Source organism: Thunnus thynnus, chromosome 11 (assembly GCF_963924715.1).
Source record: "Thunnus thynnus chromosome 11, fThuThy2.1, whole genome shotgun sequence".
NCBI lineage: Eukaryota > Metazoa > Chordata > Actinopteri > Scombriformes > Scombridae > Thunnus > Thunnus thynnus.
In genome coordinates this window covers 26322888-26345467 of record NC_089527.1, presented here as the reverse complement: position 1 = coordinate 26345467, position 22580 = coordinate 26322888, and the positions used below count along the sequence as shown (strand labels likewise).

Below are 22580 nucleotides of genomic sequence, written 5' to 3'. Positions count from 1 at the left end.
TTCATTATCTGCTTATAAATTCTAGATAGAGGGACTTAAAGTAAAGTGTTACCCATAAATTAAATAGATGTCTTCATTCTGTATCATCTCCCTCTGCACACAAAGTCCGTTCATAGCTGAATATGTCCTGTACTGTCCACTTTTTGGCAACAGGCATCTTAAACTGAGGCAAGCTATCATCAGTCCCTGTAACACCTGCCCTGGATCTGTGGATCCCACACTACACACTTTACTCCTTCTGCTCATCAAGTTCACCAGAACATGTACATCCTTCTCTTCTTACACCACAAAATAAACAAATCAAAAACCATGACTCCAAAAGTGCAAACAAGCCCTCTAATTACAATTAATAAGAATAATAAAAAGAGGCATTGAAAAATAAATGTGCTTCATTTTGGAAGAAGGAGAAAGGACAGAAAGTAGGAAGATATAGGAGAAAGGATAAATTATTGAGAGGCAGTGTGTGTTAGAGGTTGTATAGAGTGGTGAAACCCAGCTGAGCCTCTGAAAGCAGAATCAGAAAAAGAGAGATAGCAAGAGAGGGAATATGAATAATACAATATGGATGCATCCATTCATTGATCTCCGGCATCACATGCTTCAGGCAAGTAGCTTTGACCCTGTGTGTGTGTGATTGTGTGTGTATGTGTGTATGCTTATGCTCCCAGACAGTGAGACCAGCCTGCCAGCATAATTAAGCAGAAGTGACAATCGCGCTCTGAGCAGAGTCCCAGTCAAGCAGCTAAACTAACAACATTAGAGGATTTAACACCTGAGTAGTTTCCTAATTACTTTGTCATTAGTACAACTTAACCTTTGCCATGTTGAGGAAATTTGGACCTGATTAAGACGATACATTCCATGTATGTCCATGCATTCGGATCAAAATCGGAAAACATAAACTTTTTTTTTTTGTCTTGTGTTGCATAATAAAATGTGGATGACATTACTGATGTTATGGTAGCACCACAATAATGAAGTCTGCATCTCTGGAGAAGACAAGGCAGATGTCTGTTTCTGTTTCTGGTTTCAGTGTGTGACTGTTTAGCTGTGAAAGGGCAGGATTTTTTTTTTAATGTAATGTGACAGTATTCGTATGGTTTAACTCAATTAATTTGTCATGTATTGTTTGTGTTAGTGGTAAACTAGAAATACATTTTCTTGAACCATATTACTGTCTTTATATGTCCAAGTAAACTTTATAGTTTTTGGTAAAAACTGTACACAGCGTTCCTTTGCAGCCTCTCTGCCCCTGTCCAAGGTGCTGATCTCTCCCCTGAGTGCTTAAACTGACTGAACTCACTTGTGAGCTGTCCATGGTTCTGAACTCCTGCTCCCATCAAAAAGTTGTATAAAGCCTTTAGTGGCTCTAGAGGGAGCTGTGTAGAAAATCTGGGGATGTAGTTTTTGACAGAGGTGAGCTTACCAGATCTCTGCAGACTGCTCCTTATTTCTGCCTCATCTCAAGGCTGCATAAGCTACTGCTAGTATAACACATCAGAATACCCAACTGAACTGTTTGACGTCGAGTTACGCTGTGGGCAATGCGGGTGTCAGATTTTGACATGGAAGAAGAATGCATTGAATAAAAAAGACATATATATATGGTTCTACTACATTGATTTTGTTATTGACTGTTACAGGAATGCAACGCTAAATTGGTGTAGTACTCTTTTAAAACAGGAAAATTTTGGAATGAAATCAAATAATTGCAATTAAACCACCGCAATCAGTAGATTCAGTTGTCTATGTTAGTCTTTGCTAGTTTAAACTTATTAAATCTGTTCTGATTTTTCAGTTCACTTAAATTCAACTCAGTTGCTTTATTAATCCGCAGGGGTGAATTAACTATATGTTGAAGAGCAACCACATGTACAGTACTGTACAAAAGGTTTAGGTACTTTAGCTGTTTAGATTCTTATCCATAATGCAATACCATTAGGGAGGCGTTTGATCTGTCACAAATTGATTCTGCAGCATGACAATGACCCCAAACATACGTACAGAGTCATAGAGAACTATCTACACCAACAAGAAGAACAAGAAGTCTTGCAACACATGGTTTGGTCCCCACAGAGCCCTGATCTCAACATCATGGAGTCAGTCTGGGATTACACGAAGAGACAGAAACAACCGAGACGCTGAATTCAACAGAAGAACTGTGGCAACTTCTCCAAGATACTTGAAACAACCTTGAAAAACTGTGTGCAGGTGTACCGAGGAGAACTGCTGCTGTTTTAAAGGCAAAGCTGCTCACAGCAAATATTGATTTGATTTTGGGTTTCCTCTGTTTACTGAACTTTGTATGAAGTTAACTGATAAATTAATAAAACTATCAATGGCATTATTTTTGAAAGAATCCTCACTTTACTTTTAGTGCCTAAAACTTTTGCACAGTACTGTATTGCAATAAATATTTTCTATAAACAAACACCACTACTAGTGAGGCAGCAAAGACATCAGCCACTTAAACTCCTGGAAGAGATGTGGGTGGGATGTTTCTGGCCTTCTGTGATTGTATGTGGTGGACAGAAACCTTAGAGGGAGACCAATGATCTAGCAGCATGTACTGCCAACACTCTGTAATCTCTTCTTTATATAGATAGTTAGTGACTATTATCAACATATCATGGAAAAAATAATAATACTCTCTATGATGCAGCACCAAAATCATGTTAGCAACTGTTTCATGTAGAGTTCAATGTTGGTGAACTTTGACATGCAAATTTGAGACATTTGTCAATAGCAAAACATCTTGACAGTGCTGACTTCTGATGGTATTAGTTGTATCACACAATCCAGTTTCATAAAACCCTATTCTGCTTCAGTGAAGAGGCATGGTTTGCAATCCGTTGTGAAACGGGGTTAATGGTACAAATATGTCTTATTAGCAAACTTTGTTCTGCTAATGCATCTCTAAGCTTCCAGCACCACCATACATTTTAATCTGACATTGCTTTTTACACGAAAAAGACAGATGACATTCAGTCCACAAAAGCAAATCATTATGGACAAGCACGGACAATTCATAGACCAGCATGAGCAACATGAGGAGTTAAATTGGTTTCAGATGAGACATTTGTCCTATTAAGCAGCATTGGAAGGTTTAACTAGCCTCATGTGTGCTTGTCTGCTGACAGCCTCCACAGAGAAAAGCACACAGCTTTATGATTTAAAAAGCCAATTCGGCTCCATGGCTGATAACACTGAGTGCTACTGTCATTGCTGTTTACCTCTGTTAAATATTTCCTGTTAAAACAAAACTACTAGCTGGGTGGCCCTCTGCTGACAACAAGGTAACCACCATGACTGACTGTTGAGACCAGGATCTTAAAGGACAACGCTGGTGATAGTTTATTTTGAGTCCGTTGCACACACTCCTGCTGCCGTAAATACTCAGTAATGAACCAAATGTGTGTATTAATCCACACATGACAACAGTCCCCAACAAATGCACTATTTACCACTGTTGAGTAATGTTTGCTAAAAGCTACAGCGCTCAACTGCTTAAGGAAATTTCTAAACCTTTTTGAAAAAAGGAACTATTTCTCTGTGACCAATTTTTAAAGATTTACATCCTCAGTAGGAACTAGTGAGCTTGGGGCTGAGTGCCGCAGACAGTGTAGGGTAGTTGGAAACTATTGAGAGATGGACTAACACCCTGTGAGCTTCTGTCTTTTCATGGTTTGTTGACAGTAAGAAAAATATAGAATATTACAAACCTTATCCCTTAAGATGCACTTCCTCTAATGGATGTTTGATATTTTTTCTAATGTAAAAATCAAAGAGGGATACTGTACATTTAGGATTACTATTGCTTGACTAACAGGTGTCTCAAGTAAAAAAAAACTGGCAAGATGAGTAGCAAACCTTGCATCATGCATTAAAACGTCCCTTCAAAAAAACATATGATCTGTCCTTGTGTGTGTGTTTGTGTGTGTCTGTGTGTGTGTGCGATGAAAACAGCTCTGTGAGGGGTTGTAGGGATGGCTGTGGCCTTGAATTATTGAAAGCCCTGCAGACAAAAACTGTAGCTCTCCCACGAAGAGGCCAATTGACTGACTTGACAGCCACAGTACTACAAATGTACATGCAGACATCAGACCTCAATTGTAAATCACAGCTGGTGTCACAGCAAGGTCAGACTGCAGCAGGGCTTTTGTTTGTTTTGTTTTGGTTTCACTCTGTCTGCCTGAATAGTAAATTGAGGGACAGCTGACAAGAATTGACGGCAGTGTTACTGTCTGTCATTATGTGGTTTGCTGAAAGGATAATGATAGGTAGGTTGGTACAAATCAATGAGAGAGCGATAGAGAGAGAGAGAGGGAGGGAAGGATGGATAGAAGGAGAAGGCGACCGCAAGTGTGAGAAAACGAGTAAGACTTCAATGAAAATAGAAAACAGAAAAGATATATCCCTGACATCCATAGCTTCACAAACACGCTCATTTGCAGTTTATTGTTTGACTCAAGGGCATGCTTGTGTGTCTGTGGGTGTGTGCTTGTGTGATACTTAGGTATAATAAAATGAAAGACACACAGATACTGATGTTGATCTTCGCCCAAGTTCACAGTCAAAAGGATTAAAGTTTGCTCCCTTGGAAACTGCCTGTTTGTTTGTGTTTACAGGTTTATCAGGTTGTATGCCTGGGTTTTATGACACCCGCAGGATTTGAGATTCTCTGCTGAGAGATGCTTGTGTACGGAGCCCCCCTGGGGTCAGCTGAGGAAAAAAAAAGATCTGTGTGTAAATCTGTACTCTCCATTTAGAAAGTCTGTGCACATGATTTATAAACTGTGCCCTCAGATTCATAATCCATGCCCTTGAATTATGAATCCATGCCCACGGATTTGTAAACCGTGCCCTTGAATTATAAATTAAGTTCCAATTTTGATTTAGTTCAACAAATCTCTGAACTCTACTGGAGGGATGAATAGCATTCTTCAGAAGGATATTCCCTCATTTGGTGTTTTGAAGATGGTAGAGCGCTGTCTGACACGTTGGCCCAAAATCCACCATAGGTGTTCAACTGGGTTGAGATCTGGTGACTGTAAAGGCCATAGCATATGATTCACATCATTTTCATACTCATCAAATCATTCAGTGACCCCTCGTATCCTGTGAATTGGAGCATTGTCATCCTGGAAGAGACCACTCCCATCAGGATAGAAATGTTTCATCATAGGATAAAGGTGATGATTCAGAACAACTTCCAGCGTTGTATATGGATATATATGGCATTCCAATATATGTCATATATGTGATTCCAGCATATAGTATGAACATACATGACATATATGACATTTTCATAAATGCACATATGTTAGATTACTCCATGGGCTAATTTGATTAAATTGTATTTAATTATTGTTATTGTTTCAGAGTTTTTATAATTTTAAACGATAACATAGTTTGTAATTTGAGAGCATGAATTATGAATCTGAGAGCATGTTTTATAAACCATGTGCACAGATTTCTAAACCGAGAGTACAGATTTACACGTGGATTTTCTCAGCTGACCCCAGGGGAACTCATGGAATATCAACAAAGCGGCGTCTTATAAAAGCATCATTTGTGCTGAAAATTGAGACACGTAGGGGCTGTCTCTCCACGTAACTGCTTCTGTGCCTGTGTTGTGGATACAAAATTACTGACACCACTTTGCATAGGGTTAGATAGGTGTCATTTTCAATCACTCTTTCAAGCGAGACAGGGGAGGTGAATGTGCAAATAGTTAAAGCAGCATTAGGCAAGATTTTTATGTTAAAATCTACCCATCACATCAGTGTAAACCATAAAGTAGGGGCTGCAATAAAATAAGATCTCATTTAATCTGCATTTGGGAACCCTGAAATGATTTCCTAAGGACAGAGTTTGCAGTATAATTGAGAAGAGTGATAGAGTATCCTATCTAACTGTGATGCTGAAGATTTGCTCAATTTGCCCAAATGAAATTCTGGTGTCGGGAACTGGCAGGTTATTTACTGCACAGTGCATGCACAGTGACAATTAGAAGCTTGACTGAAATAAAAAACTGTACACTAAAAGCTCTCTACCCAGAGAAATGGACCATAAAGTTGCTCCAGGGAGTATTTTTCCACCACTCTAACCCCACAGAAACTAAATTTACCTTTGAGGAGTGCACAGTTTACTGTAAATACCTAATGGGGACATTTTATTTGGCTTTATTAAAGGATAAGTTCACATTTTTTTAAGTCTTTCTTGAAGCAACAGTCAGGTGTCCATTTGAACGTTGAAACAGGTTTTGGTTGCTGTAATCATTCCTCCTGTTGATACTGGCTATTAAAGATACCCTTCAGATGTGCTTACAATGTAAGTAATGGGGGCCAAAATCCACAGTGTTGGAAAAAATGTATTTAAAAGTTTATGAAGATAATATAAGGCTTCAGAAATCAGTCAAATAATGTGGATAGCTTTCACAGTTACAGTCTTTTTAGTAAAAATTTCCTTCTCTTAGTTTCAAATAAACTTTTAAATGTACTTGTGCACATAAGGAGGACTGTGGATTTTGTCCCCTATCACTTACATTGTAAGTGCATTATGAAGGGATCTCTTAATGGCCAGTATGAACGGAAGGAATGATAACAGCAAGAAAAGCATGTGTCAGTGTTCATTTGGGAGCCTGACTATTGATTTAGGGCAGACTTGAAAAATTGTGAGCCAATCCTTTAAAGTAGCTACACTGATTAAAGTCTGTCTTTGTGGGTGGAAAAAAAAGAGTGTGTACTAACCAATATCCCAGGAGCCAGGACTTTCAATCTCCCTGCGACCTATGAAGTACCAGACACACGCCATCCAGTGGGCCAGCAGGGCAAACATGGACATCAGCAGGGTCAGGACCACAGCGCTGTACTGGGAGTAGCGCTCCAGCTTCTGCAGCAGCCGCAGTAACCGAAGCAACCGAACCGTCTTCAACAGGTGGACCCCAAAGTACTGCACAGATACAGTACATACCATACCCGTTCAGGCAAAGCATAATAATAACTTAGAAGGAGTTTATACACTGGAGTAATCCTTGAAGTGTACTAACTTACCACTCTGCAAAAGTGCTAACATTTTTACACCCATGGATCTAAATTACCCAGTTTTCCTTTCTTTCATTGTGTTCTATTCATAATTTGTAGTTGAAAAGATGGATCTTTAATTTATTCTTCATATGAAAGCAAACATTTCTCAAATGACTCCAAATTTGAATTTTACTCTAAATGAGTCTTTCAGTCTCTCAACATTCTGAGCATGGAGATACAAATCAATTAGACTTGCAGTATGTGCACTAACATCAGCTTGGCTCTCTGCCATTTGTTTGTCTGATGAGCAGGAGTTTGGATGAAATGTTGATCTAATAAATCCACATGGGAGCCTATGACATTATACATTTCTGTTCTCATTTTCCAAAGTTGGCTCATTGCCATCAATGTGTTAGTGTGTAAAATGAATGCAGGAGAGGAGACAGAGAATATGTCAACATTCAAGTCTTGTTCTTTCTTTGATTTAAAAGTTAATTGGTCGGATTTATCACACAGATCAGTCTGCCATACTCTTTGTTACAGCAATACATACACACAAATGTCCACAGATGAACACGCAATAACACACACACAGAGGAGACTCACCACGCTGACGTTGAAAGCATACAGCAGGTCAAAGGGCAGGGCGGCAATGAGATCGACAAAGAGCCAGGTGGTAACGTAGTGAACGCAGATGGAGCGGGCGTCGTACACTACCTGACCCGACGTGCTCACAAAAGTAGTTCGAAAGTTCAGCAATATGTCTGCAGAGGACAACAACAACAGCAGGAATTACCAACGTGACAGCACAAGTGTCATTGACAAAATTACTGTTACATGATAATTACACAGCTATGAATAACATATAGAACAATGGTTATTCAATGAATCACATGGAAGTCACTCCAAATAATGAGTTGAGGAAAAAAAAACATCAGCAAATCCTATAGAAATGTTGTGAAACCAAGAAGATATATATTGTAAATAAATGAACTAATGTTAAATTCTATAACTGACAGTAACTAAACTGGTAACTACAAACTGACTCTATTAGTGTTATCCTTTACTTTTATACTAAGAAGACAATAGCAGTGGTTCTGTATGTTTTAACGATCAAAATTATGTTTCTCCAATAAGTGCTAATTTTCACATGGAGTAAGTCTAAGGAACCTTCATGTGCTTTTAAAAGTGTTCACAGAAATGAAAACATTCTTCAGGCACTTTGGTCAGCGCATGGAAAAATATTATATCAATAGACTTTATTTAGTCAGGCACATTGGTTTAAAGATCTGACAGGTTTGGACCTCTCAGGGCCTTCATCAAAAATTGTGTTTGATTTACATTAGTGATCATTTTCAAAGCACAAAATCAGTTTATTGATTAATTCAATACCTTCCAGCGAGCCGCTGGTTTCCATTTATTCACTACAACTGACAGTGATCCATAACAGTGAAAATTAGGTTTCAAACTTGTAAAGGACTACAAGCAGGGACCATTTTAACCAACATTGTTGGTGCATTCAAGGACACTCTGACATCTGACACCTGAGAGTGAAATGCTTCAGTTTAACTCAAGAAAACGACTAAGCTTTAAAGATGATGTGTGATGAAGATGATGATTTATGTGGACTTGGTTACTGGTTGTTTTCCAGGTCTGATTTTTGACCACACAGCTTGTAAATGCAATGCTTTTGACTAACTTTCTAAATGAACCCTGCTCACATCTGTTTTACATGCAAAAATAATGCTCCATTGGCAGAAAAATGAAGGTAACAAAACTTTTCATTGTGATAAATTCTTATCTAAATCAGGTTTTGAGGCTAATATTGCCCTTAAATGCACAGAAACCAAAGTCTGCCCGAAAAGTAGAAAATAAAGCTGTGATGTAAGACAGTGTATGCATTTGTAGTTAAAGGGCTAAAACATGCAAGACCTCCAGTGCAGCTCTTTGAAACCTGCTATTCCTGTCTTGAGGATGTTGTTAATTCATGAAAAGCATCTTATTAACAGAAATGAACAAATTCAATCCACTATTGTGGACTGGGTGAATGTATTGATAAACGCGCTGCCCTATTAGTTCTAACAAATGGGATATCGACTGACAGGAGTCATCCATTTAACTGCGGGTGGCTAGTATAATTTCATTGCAGAAGTTTATTGATGGAGGGTTTATGTTCACTTTTTTCCATTAAGGCAAATTGTCCATTGAAGAGCACTCATGTAAATTTCCTACAGTTAGACGGACAAGGCTGGGGACAAAGAGGCCTGTTGTTTTCTAGGAAATGAGTAAGCAATGAGACATAATGGTCTGTTGTGAATGGCTCATATCCTTTCACTGCTGCGTATGCATCATTAAAAACTTCAACAAAACTTTTGTGGTGACTGATGAGCCTCTCATTTAAAAGCTTGCGCTGCTTTACTGACTTCCTATCAGGGGCGGTTCATACAGCAATGGACAAATAGAAGATCGTTGCAATCATTAAGTCTTGTTAATTACTGAAGTTACTGAACAAGTTTCAGCATCAACTTGAATATGTATGCTCAGGTGTGTCCTCTAGGAGTGTGTTTATCATGAGGGGAATTTAATTGGCTCACGTCTTTCCACTAAAGACTACCCTCTAGAGTCAGCTAAATACAGCGCGCTCTCTCACCTAAAATAAAGAGGATCTCTACAAGGATGTCACTGACGCTTGGTGGGCTTCGCGGGGCACTGCTGCTCCCTTCATCTCGCCCTCCCACCACGGTGAAGCACACGTTATAGGGCACGGTGACAGCCACGTAGAAGGTTGCCAGCAGAATCAACCAATCCCAGCCAGCCTTGAAGGTCCCATAGTGGAGCAGGATGAAGCGAGATTTCTGTATGGCCGCTACCTTGTACTCCGGGATTGGAGGCTTCTCTCCAAACATGTTCTGGATTGGATGACAGAGGCAGAGATGTTAACACCACTCTCTCTTTCTCATAGTCCAGGTTTCCACTGTTTGCATGCCACTTTCTCTGTGCCCAGCCACACGCACACACACCTGCACACACATACACACACACACACCTGCACACACAGACACAGTCTCCTTCACACACTTATTGAACCACTTGAATCTTAAGACCATTTGGCAGCTGCATTATCAAAAACTCATATTGCACAGATAGGCATTGTGCAAGCCAACTGAAGTGTAATATAAATCCTAGTGAAGGTCTCAAGGTTTCCAACAATTGCAAGTAGCAGGCTGAATTACAGTGTATTAATTAAAGTAAAATAAATGATAAAATACAATCTATATAAAAAAATATTCAGGATTTTTAGTATTTTTCATTTGATGTAACAGTGTAGTCATAAAAATGACGTCTCACTCATTTCAAGTGTGTTAGGTTGCAGAGTTTAACAAAGTGTGTTCACCTAACTTCAATGATACTTAATGTGTTGGGAACATCAGATTGAAATGTATAATTAGGTATCTGCTTTCACATTTTACAGTATATACTGTATAAAATTTAGAACTTTATTTTCCCTGAAAAATATGTGTATTTTTTCACCCAGATTTTACAGCATGTCCTCATGAATAAGTTATGTTTGCTGTTGAAACACACTGCTTGTGATGAGCACAGCTCAGAAAATGTCCCCATTAATAGAAAGTGAAGACAATAACATGAGCTTCTCAATATGCACTAAAGTCAGTACAAGATAAGGTTAAACTAAATAATGTTTGTTCAACAGATTGTATTTTTAAAATATTTTTTAAATTTTGTATCCCATGTTCACTGATTTTTAATAAATAATAATTAAAAAACATATTAATTCCCCTTTCAAAAAAAAGGAAAAATAATGATCCCTAATATAAAGCCTGAATAAGTGCAGGATTCAAACTGCATGGGTCTGCATCTTTGTTTTATGATTGATATTAGCTAAATACAGACATCTTTACTCCAAAGTCAAACTACTCCGATGACCTTCATACCATCTGTCAGGGAGTGTGCTGCAGCAAACCTACAGTGCAGTGAACACACAAGTACTACAGGACTGGACAGAGCCCTGAGGTCTCTGTGGTGTGTTGTGTGCTGGAGCATCATACAGTATCATAAATACAAGTCCATACTGTAGGTCATAAACCACTGTTTAAGAAAGTTAGGGAACAAAAAAATGCCTTTAATGTACTGAAAACTTTTTATTTCAGCAGGATAAAAGTCTTTGAAGAATCTGGAAATATCTTCAAAAAGGTTCTTTGTTGTTAAACAACCTCTAGGGTTTTTTAAAGTTTGGTTTGTACTATATTTATCCTTAACTCTGTGACTTGAATATAAAAATCAGTGAAAAAGTCTCAAAAGAAAAAGTAATGAATACATGAGAGGCACAAACTGGGGCCAGTCTGGTATGCAATACACCTTCTGGCACTTTGTGAAACCAAGAATCTAATACTTCAAAAATATGAGATGAAATATGAACCAATGCAGCTACAATGAAACCAGTATAATCACTGAGAAAATAAATTATTTTGCACAATGTACGAGTGTAGACAAACACAGAGAGACTCACATTGTTGATCTTGAGTTTGCTCTTGTCTTGTTTCTGCAGGTGTCCTGACAGATGATAGAGCACAGCTCTGCTGCGGCGCCTGTTGGCGTTAAAGCCTGGAGGGCGAGTTACCTGATGCACCTCCAGACCTGTCTCCTCATCTGTGGAGGAGATGGTAACATGCTGAGCTACAAACACTCACACAACACGAGGTAAGAATTTAAACCAAGTCCTATCTGATCCCCTCCATGTTGCCTGAAATTGCACTCAGTCCAGAGATACTGCGCTAATGACCAATGTTCACAGCCTTCTACCATGTCTTAAACTATCTCACTTCAAGTTTTAAAAGTCTGAGATGGGTCATACCCTGTGGACTTTAAAAGGAGTTCAATTCGATATGTCTGAAACCACAAGTTATACATTGTGACGTACACATACTGCTCAAGACGCAGTGTAAATATTTCATATTATATCGACCTGCAGTCTGCCTTCACGGCTCTTCACTGACTAAGAATATTCTTCAGGTTTTCTTATGGTAAAATCTGATGATCTGGGTTGAGAGAGGTTGAGATCTGTATTGAACAGAGTCAAGCTATCCACAACATCTCATTCATGACATCCTTTTTTGTGATTAATTGATTAACAAAGCATAAGATCCAGTAAAATAAAGTTGTCTGGCTGCAGGCAAAAGAGGGTAGAACAGAACCAAATGTAGATTAAAGGAGTTGTTTTATATTAAGTCATCATTCAGACAAAACCTTTTCTTGTTCTCTCCATTTCCACTTTACATTTCCTATTATGATTCTTCCTCTGTCTGTCTATAATATAATGTTATGCCTGGCAAATACCCGCCCCTGTAACCGAATCATTTTCATTCTCAGCCAGCAAATTCGATTTATTCATGGTATCTAGGATAGATTTCAAACAGGTCAGTCTGTGTACAGGGTAACTAAATATTATTGCTGGAACTCTCTTTCTCTCTGTATGTACAGTTGGGGGTTATTCACAGGACCATCACGACCAACAGAGGCTTGGCATAAACAAGGTATGTATTTTCTTTCTGAGTGCAGTGCCATACTATCTGTTGTGACAGATGTACAGGGAGGCATGCTAGTTCACTTCACAACTTCACACAAGAGAAACCACATAGTGGTGGTGAAGATAAAAGTTTGTCTGCCAAACTATATCCAAGTGCAGGATATGACAGAAGAAGAGCTTATGTTCAAGGTCAGTGCCGTGATCCCATTTAATCCTTTGACAAAGACTTTATAATGTATTTCTTGTATGTAGTGCTCGGCACTAAACAAACTCAGCTTCAATGGTTCCTGATAGTATTGCCTTGCTGTTGTGTTTCTCGCTGTATTGGCCAGATTGGCTGCACCTGGATATAAAAACTGTTTGAAAACCAATGCCTGAAGCACCAACCCTCAACACCTGGTTTTAAAGTGGGTTTGGTTTCAGAAGTGGGGGGGCACAAATATTGCATACATATTTATAAGGAACACTCTGGTTTATGTCATTATCTTTGATTGGTGCTTGATTCTAGTATTGATGAAGTGCTTTTTTCAGCCCTGCTGAGTAATACCCACAGTCTTTCTCACACAGTGCACACAGAATCAACAAAATCCACCAATAAGGCAAGGCAGACTGTAATTAGCCTGAAAAGCAAAACCCAGGACAAAAAAAGCATGCAAAGCTCCTGCTGCACTGTTTGCTCCTACTTGTTAAGCTTATTGCTTAGAGCACACAGTAATAACTGAAGGCAATAACATTTTTATCATCTACTCTCTTCCCTCATTCTGAGCATGCTGGCTGGACGATAAGAAGGCAATATTCAGAGAGATTTTAGTAAAGAAATCAACCTCAACCTCGACATGTCCCCAACATTCCCAGTGGAAATGATGCCTGTGTGAACTAATTAGAGCTGCAATGATTAGTTGATTAATGAGTTAGATGACCAACAGAAAACTAATTGTCAACTATTTAAATATTCAATGAATCATTTTGAGTCTTTTTTTTAAAGAAAAATGTCCAAATTCTCTGATTTCAGCATCACAAACTAATTCTTTAGTCTATGAAATAAACTGAATATCTTTGGGTTGTGGACTGTTGGTCGGGACAACAGAAGACATTAGAGGATGTCACATTGGGTTTTGGGAAACAGTGACCAATATTTTCCACTATTTTCAGAAATTTAAAAGAACAAACAACGAATCAATTAATTGAGAAAATAATCAACAGAATGATCAATATGATAATAATCATTATTGGTAGCCCCAGACCCAATGACATTTCATTTAGTTAGCTTTGTATATGTTTATGGTGTACTGTAATATCACATACTGTGGGTAAATTTTACTTGGAGTTTATTTAAGATGAAGTTCAGGAGCAGGACCACATGTCAAACATATGTCAGTCACATGTCTGTAAACGCCTTCCTGTCCTCGGTGCCAGTCACGACTCATTTCATATTCAATAAACAATTTATTTACACCTCAGTTGAGGGTGTGGTCATTGCCCTCTCTCTCTTTCTCTCTTTCATACTTGTGGAAAGCTTATTTGTCTACAGGTGAAGTGACACTGCAGCTACAGAAGGTCTGAAGAGAAATTAATCGAAAATAAACATGGACAAATATAAATTTAGCATCTTCTAAAATGGAAGCAGCTCTTGTCCTAAGTGTCACACAAAAGATGGACACTAAAAATGAACAATTGATAGCATACTTATGGCACCACCTCGCCTTGTTTGACTGTTTTAGTCGTCTCCTAAAAGAAAACACCAGTGGGCTTTGTGTAAGTATGATTAGCTAAAGGCCCCCATCTTGCTTGTTAATAAAAAATGGCAAAGCATATGGACCCTGAAAAACCTGAATTTTAAACCCCAGGTGTATAAATATCTCAGGAATATCTTTCTATGTCTCAGCACTGGTACCTGAGCGTCTGCTTCAGACTTCATGTGTGGGGTATATTCTACCGTACCAGGGCCAGTCCTCCACAATACATTCATTCCCCAACAACCAATGCATTGTGACACACTGAGATAGGATCAGTGTGACTCCTGGACACAAAGCAAGCTGAGGTCTCAGGGTCATTTTCGCCTTCCACTGTTCAACATATCTGTTGGCAGATCGGGGAATGCAAAGCAAAGAAGGAAAGGATCTTTGCACGCCTCAGGGTAGATTCTACTTAATGTACTGTGCTCACTGATGGTGCTCGTTTCAGAATATACACTATGTTCTCTGTGGGAGGCTGACTACACATTTTAAATTATTTACACAGTCAATTAATTAAGTGTGCAGATGTGTCTGAGAAAGATGTAGCACATAGCGATGTGTTTTTAAGTGTTTAGTGCATGATTATAAGTAACAAACTTTGTTTATAGAGCACAATTAAGCTGTCAAAGACTCAAAGTCTCCCTTTCTTTATTTTTTTTTCACCATAAATGTGTTCTCAACCTCTCTCCCATTCCATCTCACTAACTGATTATGCATTTTGAAAAGGCGCATCACGCTGAGCTAAGTGCCAGAAGTGAGCCACTCAGCCAGTCAGCAGACTCCCCCTGAGGAACATACACAAGCAGGTGAATGTGATTGTTTGTGTCAACTTATCACATCATAAATGTCAAAGCCTTCTTTTCTCTTTCATTTTACAGTTGTTTGTTACTTGTTTCCTTGCTCATCTTCAAACAGAGGTGCCTCATTTAGCTGAAACGCGAATGTTATGTTAATGGTTATGGTCATGTTTTGATGATGAATCAGAAAATAGAAACCATTTAAATTCTCCTTTGTCTCTCTCATCTTTCCTTTCCCCCTGTTTTATTGTTTGTCTTCTGTCCCCCGCAGTGTGTACTGCACTCCAAATTGTGTAGCTTGATTTTAAATGTAATAACTCATGCAGTGTGTAAAACACAGCCAGGGTGTATGAAAGCAACTTTCAGTCATTTCGGCAGCAAGGCAATGAGATATTCAGCCAAATGAGAGTGCTTGGGCAAGTGGAGCAAAATTGGGTAAGTGATTTCAAGCAGGTGCTCTTTCTCACCAGGAGGGACTACAAACAGTGGCACTGAATGCCAATCTAAAAAAAACTAAAAATTTAAACACTCCACTTCATCTTAAGAGTCTTGATTACCCTGCATCTCGCTCGCTCTCTCTACATGGTTGGCTTTCAACTCTCAGTCTCTCTGTAGTGAACTCAGCTTCTGCTGGCAACAGGATGTAGATGTTTAAAACTAAGATTTCAATGTCTGTAGTAACTGTATTTATAGTCAATGGATCACATTAAAATATATGATCTTTAGTTTGTTAGTTATTATGAAGATTGTTTCAGGCCTTGCCAGAAAATTGTGGGAATGCAATGTTTCCTATAGTTGCTATGGTGGTTGCTATGGATGCTGCTATTGCGGAGACCAGGTAGTGGCATGTTGTTTGAATCATTGTCTTTGCGTTGTGTAGTTATCTGAGCGGATATATTATTTGTGTGATTTTATATAACTGTTCGATGATGTTTTTCATTAAAAAACATAGATTTTAGAGTGCAGAAATTAATTGAATTTGAAGCTTTGCGATTGGCTGACCAGAGGACAGTCTTTCCTCACTGTCACCTTGTTAAGGTTTTCTTCTCAACGTTTCTCAACACAAAAACATGAAAGTGTCCTTGATAACTCAACAATATGATAAGTTAATGTTAAGGCCATCAGTCTTCATTTTTTCTCCTTCGATTCTGAGAAATAAAGGTGTTTTGATAGCGGAAGGCTAGGAAAGAGCACTGTGCTGTTTGTTTGTGTGTGTGTGTGTGTGTGTGCATGTGTGTGTGTGTGTGCATCAAATCCTCTACCATGGCCATCATGACTTTATATTTCAAATCCCTCATTTAATCCCTGCACTTGTCACTTTCATATATTTCATCAAACTGGACTTTAAATTGTGCACTGCATTCAACCTCCACTGTTACATAATTTAATTATTATGCACATGTCACATTTAATTGTTGCTCTTGTTACCTCCATATATTTCATTTACTTCATTTCTTTTTCCATAGCACAGTCTATATTTCCTTTGTACAGTGCAGCCATTTTGTTTGTTTTCACAGGCAGAAACTTGACAGTCATGTGACCTGGATGCAGGTCAATAGAAAAGAATAGGCCAAAAAAATGTCGGTGTCTTGAAATTTTAGTGCCGTTATTGTGAAACTAATACATTTCGTGCTGTGGACCAACAAAGCAGATTTTGATGTGCGACTGGGTTGTTGTAGTTTGCAGTCGAATTTCAGCGAGAATACAAAATGTTAAATTCAGGGTTTTTGAACACACCTTGCAGTGATTGGGTGCTGTGATTTATGACTCCTGTCACAGGAGTGAGATAAACAAACAGCTAAAAAACACCCCAAACAACTCTGACAGAGGGTCAATCGACATGGCCTGCAAGAAAAATACGATCAACAGATTAATATGTTTTATTGGTCAAATGTTATGTCATGTCATGACTCCCAGGCCACAGGCAAAAAAAGATCATGTTGGAGGGTGACTGGCAAGTCAAGACAACAAACTAAAAAAAAACAGCCAAAATTGTTGAACAGTTATTTTTAAGTTATCTTAAATATAAGATTTTTTGCTCCTCAATTCATTTACAAGATGTATTATTTATTCCCTTAAGTCTTAACATCAGCAATGATTAATTCAAATAAATCACATTGCACACTGGCTGGCTTTGCTGACAGAATGTTTATGGTTCACCATGTGTATTTTATTAGAGACACACTCATTAATATTAATGTGATATTCAAATTAACAGACACACTTATTTAATCAGGTGATATTTACACTGAGGAGAAGACGCAGGATGAAAAATAAAAGATTAAGATAATTAATTGATGCCTAATTATTGTTTGCCTGAAATTACAATAACTGCAGCAGCGCTTTACAGCTCACAGAGAAAACGTTCTGCATGCTGTCACCTTCTCTCCAGTGTTGAAGGGTAAATAAAATTACATTTAAGCTACAACCAGGATGACAGAGATGTTGTGGAAGGTTGTGTGGAATCCATCTTGAAACACGAAAACCTCAAAGTGAAATACACATGACCCAGACTTTATTACGTCTCTGAATACAAGTCAGCATTTTAGATGTTTGTGCACAATTTTGAGTCATAGTCAGTGTTCTTTATATGAACTCACCTGTGTCAGGTCCTTGCTCAGGATCCTGGTCCCTCTTCTTGTCAGTGATGTCTTTGTGGGACACAAGGAACAGAACCACCTCACCCTTCTCATTCTTAATGGGAACAATGTCCAGAAGACACCAGAACTGTGTACCTGTAGAGAAAACAAATACAAACATGTGCAGTCAGTGCATCATTTCCACTCAAAATACGATACTGCTACAGAGTTGAATCACATTAGGTTAAACTCTTTTCTTGGCTCCCCTTGGTCCCCCAAATGTTTGTCACTCTGTATCGCACATTGTAAATAGTATCCACTAATAAAATAATATTGCATGCAGTAATATTCAAATAAGCACCACACACTTCTATTTTTCTAAGTTTGGTGGCCACTAGTTTGTCTCATTGTTTTAAGTCACCTTTGACAATTTTGGAAATAAAAATGAATAACACCCATGGCATTGCTTCCCTTGATGTGAGACGTGCCATGTTTATTGACAAGTCACAATGTGGGTAGAATCAAGATAACAACAATGCAAATGCTCATGGATCAGATGTCATTATCCAGATAATGTATACAGATACAGATAAATACCAGCTGTAAATGGGGCCATTGTATCTTTTTGTCCAGTTGACCTGTCATAAAACTCCTCCCTTAAACATCAAGCAAGTGAGAAGCTTAAGACTATCTGGATCAGCTTAGGTCTTTTTTTATATTCTTGCATTTTGCATACAGTATATCACACCAGATACATATATAACACCAGAGAGAATGAATCATCCGATACATTCGCCTGTGCCCTGTAGAGAATGAGAGCCCATATGGATGGTGTGAGTGAATAAGTGAGTGAGTGACAGCTATGAGAAAAGCAGGCAAGCTGCAAGTTGTGTGAAATACATATTGGCCAATATTCAGTTGGCCCTCAAAACACATTTGGACTTCACATTACGTGCAGAGAGAAGTGAGTACACTAAAAGTGAATCAAAGGAGGAAATATAAGGATGGTCAAATGAGTGAATTAACTTCTTTTTGTGCAATATCCTAATACTATACATGTTCTGCCATCTAATTGTGACTTTCCAAATGAGGTTTAAGAAAAGAAAGTTTGCATCAGTGATAACACAGCTAACATCATCCATGTAGAAATTGTTTACTGTGACCATTTGAGAGAGAGAGCAGTATGTTAACAATACTTTTCCATGTGTGACCATGTGTTCATTACATTCAGGGGAACCATGTGCCTGCAGATATAATGAGACTACATTCACTGTGGTTCTTCAGCCTCAATGAAAAGCCCCTTTTTCTGAGCTTTCTATGCACTCAGAATGCACCAGACCATGTGAGTCAGTGCAGAGTGGAGAGGGTGATTGCACAAGGTATAGATTCATTGAAAATTAGACCTTCATGATACGAGAGTCTTATGACTGCCTGGCCAAGGGAGCTTTTGGACTCTCATCACATCTGTTACCACCACTGAACATGCGCCATCTGTTTTTTTGATCATATTGCTATGAGGAGTCGAGTAGGTATTAAGAATTTGAATTGAAACATAGTTACTGTTTTAACACTGTTATGTTTCATAAGTTGGTAAAAGATACAATACTGTAAAAATAAATTCCTCAAAACAATGTTTTGTTTTGCTACCCTCCCTGGTTTAAAGTTTTAAGCCTTTTTCACCTCTGACCACATCACTAATGGGCGTGGTTAGAAGTGTGCTTTATTGCATCTGTAAACACCACCCAACAGTGATGTCACAAGGTCCTGCAGTACACCTGTACATCACTGCAGCAAGATGAGAAGTTAAACCAGCAAAGTCAGCAAAAAAAAAAAGGATTTTCAAGAGGTATGAAGTTACGCCTCAAGTTTCACAAACTTGGATCCACATAGAGTATAATTAATAAATAGTTAGAGCATTGAAAACATTGTCACACCAGCTGGGTGTTAGATGTAACTTCAGGCTGGTTATTCTATATTTTTCTCGTATTGTAAGCAAATCCCATGAACAGACCAAAATCAACAATATGTGAGTTGGTCTCTCAATATTTTCTGAGTTCCCTACCCCGACTTTGGCACTCAGACTAAAACCAATTAGTACTGTTTTTTAAAAAGTCTGAGTAATTTCCTGGGCACAGCTGAGCACTGTAGTTTTTAGTAAACAATACTCAAGCTGGAGTAAATAATAAATTGGTTGGGGACTATTTTCAGCCGCAGATAAATACATGGTTGTTGCTCTAGTGGGTGAACACTGGTGAGGACGGTGATGTGGGATTGACTGAAAATATTGTAATGAAGGAAAATACTTATATGTTTTTCATATATTTTGGACAACAATGGAGGTCTATGACACAGAGGAATAAGCTATATCAAACTTTGGCAACCCAGAAAATACTTTTTAGATTAAATATTAAACATTTCCAGCCTGATTCTTTTAAAGAAGATTATCTAACAAGACAAGTCACCCCCTGCTAACCAGTACATAAATGCATGAAATTTGGCAACAAGCTGTTTTGGTTTTCTGTTACTCACCTGTAATCTCTTGTGACTTAGTGGGCTGCATTTATTACGCTGCATACTGTTTCCTGCAACTCCGAGACTAATTCCCAGCAGGGGATCATGCATGTAAATAATGCATTTACACAAGCGTAAGGATTGCCTGAATAAAAACAACAGCCATATTGAGGCTGGATTTGTCCCTGTTTGACTGGAACATGATGGTAAACAATATCAGTTGAAACAACATGTACCGCCTTCTGTTCTGTCTCTCTATGCATAACTATCAGGGAGATGGAAGGCTGTCATCAGTATACAGATTATTATTTCACCAGAGCACGAGTCATAATACCTTGTTGAATAATTACAGAGAATTGATGAGAAATAAAAAATGAAATGATAAAATATATATAGAGAAGGCTTGCAGAATTCCAATGGCTATAATTAGTCTGTGAATTAAAAACCTCTCACCAGCAGTTGCATTTGTTATGAACAGTTACTTGAAGGTCACCAAACCAAGAAAAAGAATAACGGTGTAATTTAGCTACGGAAGCTAACAGCACAGTGAGGGACATGCCAATCAAACACAGTGTGAACATGCCCACACTTTCAAGAGAAGACATGTAATCAAGCAAAAGTGAAATTGCCTGTATATAATGGGTGTGCATGGCCTTTAAATAAATTGTTTTGTGTGTAACAGCTTATGTCACTGTTATTTTTAGCCACGCCAGCAGCATGGCTCTATGGATGGCAATGTCGGTCTTATGGTCCACCATTTTGATCCTGACGGAAATATCACGTATTGTATGTATTGAATGAATTACCATTAAATTTGGTACAGGTATTCATGGTGACCAGAGAATGAATCCTAGTGACTTTGGTGATTTAGTGCCACTAGCGAGCCACTTATCCAGTGAAAGATCTCAACATCTACTGAATGGATTAGCACAAAATTTTGAACAGTCATTTGTGGTTCACAGTCGCTGAATCCTGATGACTTTGGTGATCCCTGTACTTTTCCTCTGGTGCCACCATGAGGTTGACCTTGACAACTACTGGATGGATTGCCATGAAACATTCATGTTCCCATCAGGACACATTGTAAAAACTTTGGCAGTCCCCTGACTTTTCAATTATCATCATGCCAACGCGCTAAACTAAGATGGTGAACATGATAAAAAGTATACCTGCTAAACCTCAGCATGGTAGCATTGTCATTGTGAGCATGCTCTAATGCTGATGTTAGCATTTAGCTCAAGGTGCCGCTGTGCCTCACAAGTGTGCCTGTAGACTCTTACTGTAGTCTTGTTTTTGACCAGGAAATTTTATCATAACTATCCTTCAAAAGCTTATTAAGTGTGGCAAGTGCAGTCATTTTCCCAAAAGAAAAAAAACAACACATGAACACATGGTAGCTCAGTGGAGATTAAAGATCAAAATTCTTTATTTTACTTGACATTATGTTGCCATTGAATAAGAATATCCCATCATAACCTTATGACTGTTATATCCCACTTATTGCCTAATACTGTAACTATTTATTACAATACAGATATTAGAGAATACACATGTGTATGTTTGCATTTTACTGTGTAATCAACACACATTACAGTATTTTTTTCACTAAATTCAAAATTTTCAGCAATGTTTTTACTTTATATTTATTCCTATGCAGTCATTACTGTGTAACTATTGTCCAGTGATTAAGAGTGGAAATTTATTGTATTTAAAGGCTGATGACATGAATATCTTATGAGCATGTTCTCAGTGGATAAAATGCAATTTTTAAATTGTGCCCCAGGCTTTGCTGGAAAGAACCATGGTGATCTGAGTGAGGGAACTGTATATAAATGTGTTTATTCTTTTCCTTGTGCCCTGGAGAACTGCTAGATTGCTAATGTTTGCTCATGGTGAACTGACAAAAGCTTGAAACACTTCTAATTTGTAATTTGTGTGTTTGTGAGAAACTAGCTTTCATAACCCTCTGTCGGTCTTTGTTATAGACTTCTATCTCAGAGGAGAAGGTCCATGTCTCCCTCTGTCTCTCTTCCTTCTATACGTGACTCACTCTTATTTTTTTTTATTTGTGGACTTGGCCTTTGCCTCTTTACCTTCTCCTTCCTCACCCATATCTCACCCCTCCATCATAAATCACAGCTTTGATTTATAAATAAAGAGTGGATGAAGGAGTGGCGGATTTTCTCCGTCTGGTCTTCTTTCACACTCTTCGTGTCCCTCGACATTTTTTTTGCCTATTTTGCCGTTGCTTTCTTTTTTCATCCTCTATTTTATCTCTCATCGCTTTCAGCTTACTCTAAGCGCCAGCAAAGCACACCAAGTGAATACACTCTCATATTACAAATTCAAACTTTCATCAGTTCATGACAGTTTCTACATCTTTG

General features: G+C 38.3%; 1 protein-coding gene across 1 annotated transcript in view; it reads right to left on the bottom strand.

Moving 5' to 3' along the window:
• kcnh3 (potassium voltage-gated channel, subfamily H (eag-related), member 3) overlaps window positions 1-22580 on the bottom strand; it is a 133023-nt gene that overhangs the window by 24853 nt on the left and 85590 nt on the right. Inside the window, exons 3-7 of the mRNA XM_067604169.1 lie at window positions 17707-17841; window positions 11557-11696; window positions 9679-9937; window positions 7635-7792; window positions 6753-6954 (exon numbers count right to left, since the gene is read on the bottom strand). Coding sequence (XP_067460270.1) covers window positions 6753-6954; window positions 7635-7792; window positions 9679-9937; window positions 11557-11696; window positions 17707-17841 — 894 coding nt within the window. The remainder of the gene's footprint in view (window positions 1-6752; window positions 6955-7634; window positions 7793-9678; window positions 9938-11556; window positions 11697-17706; window positions 17842-22580) is intronic.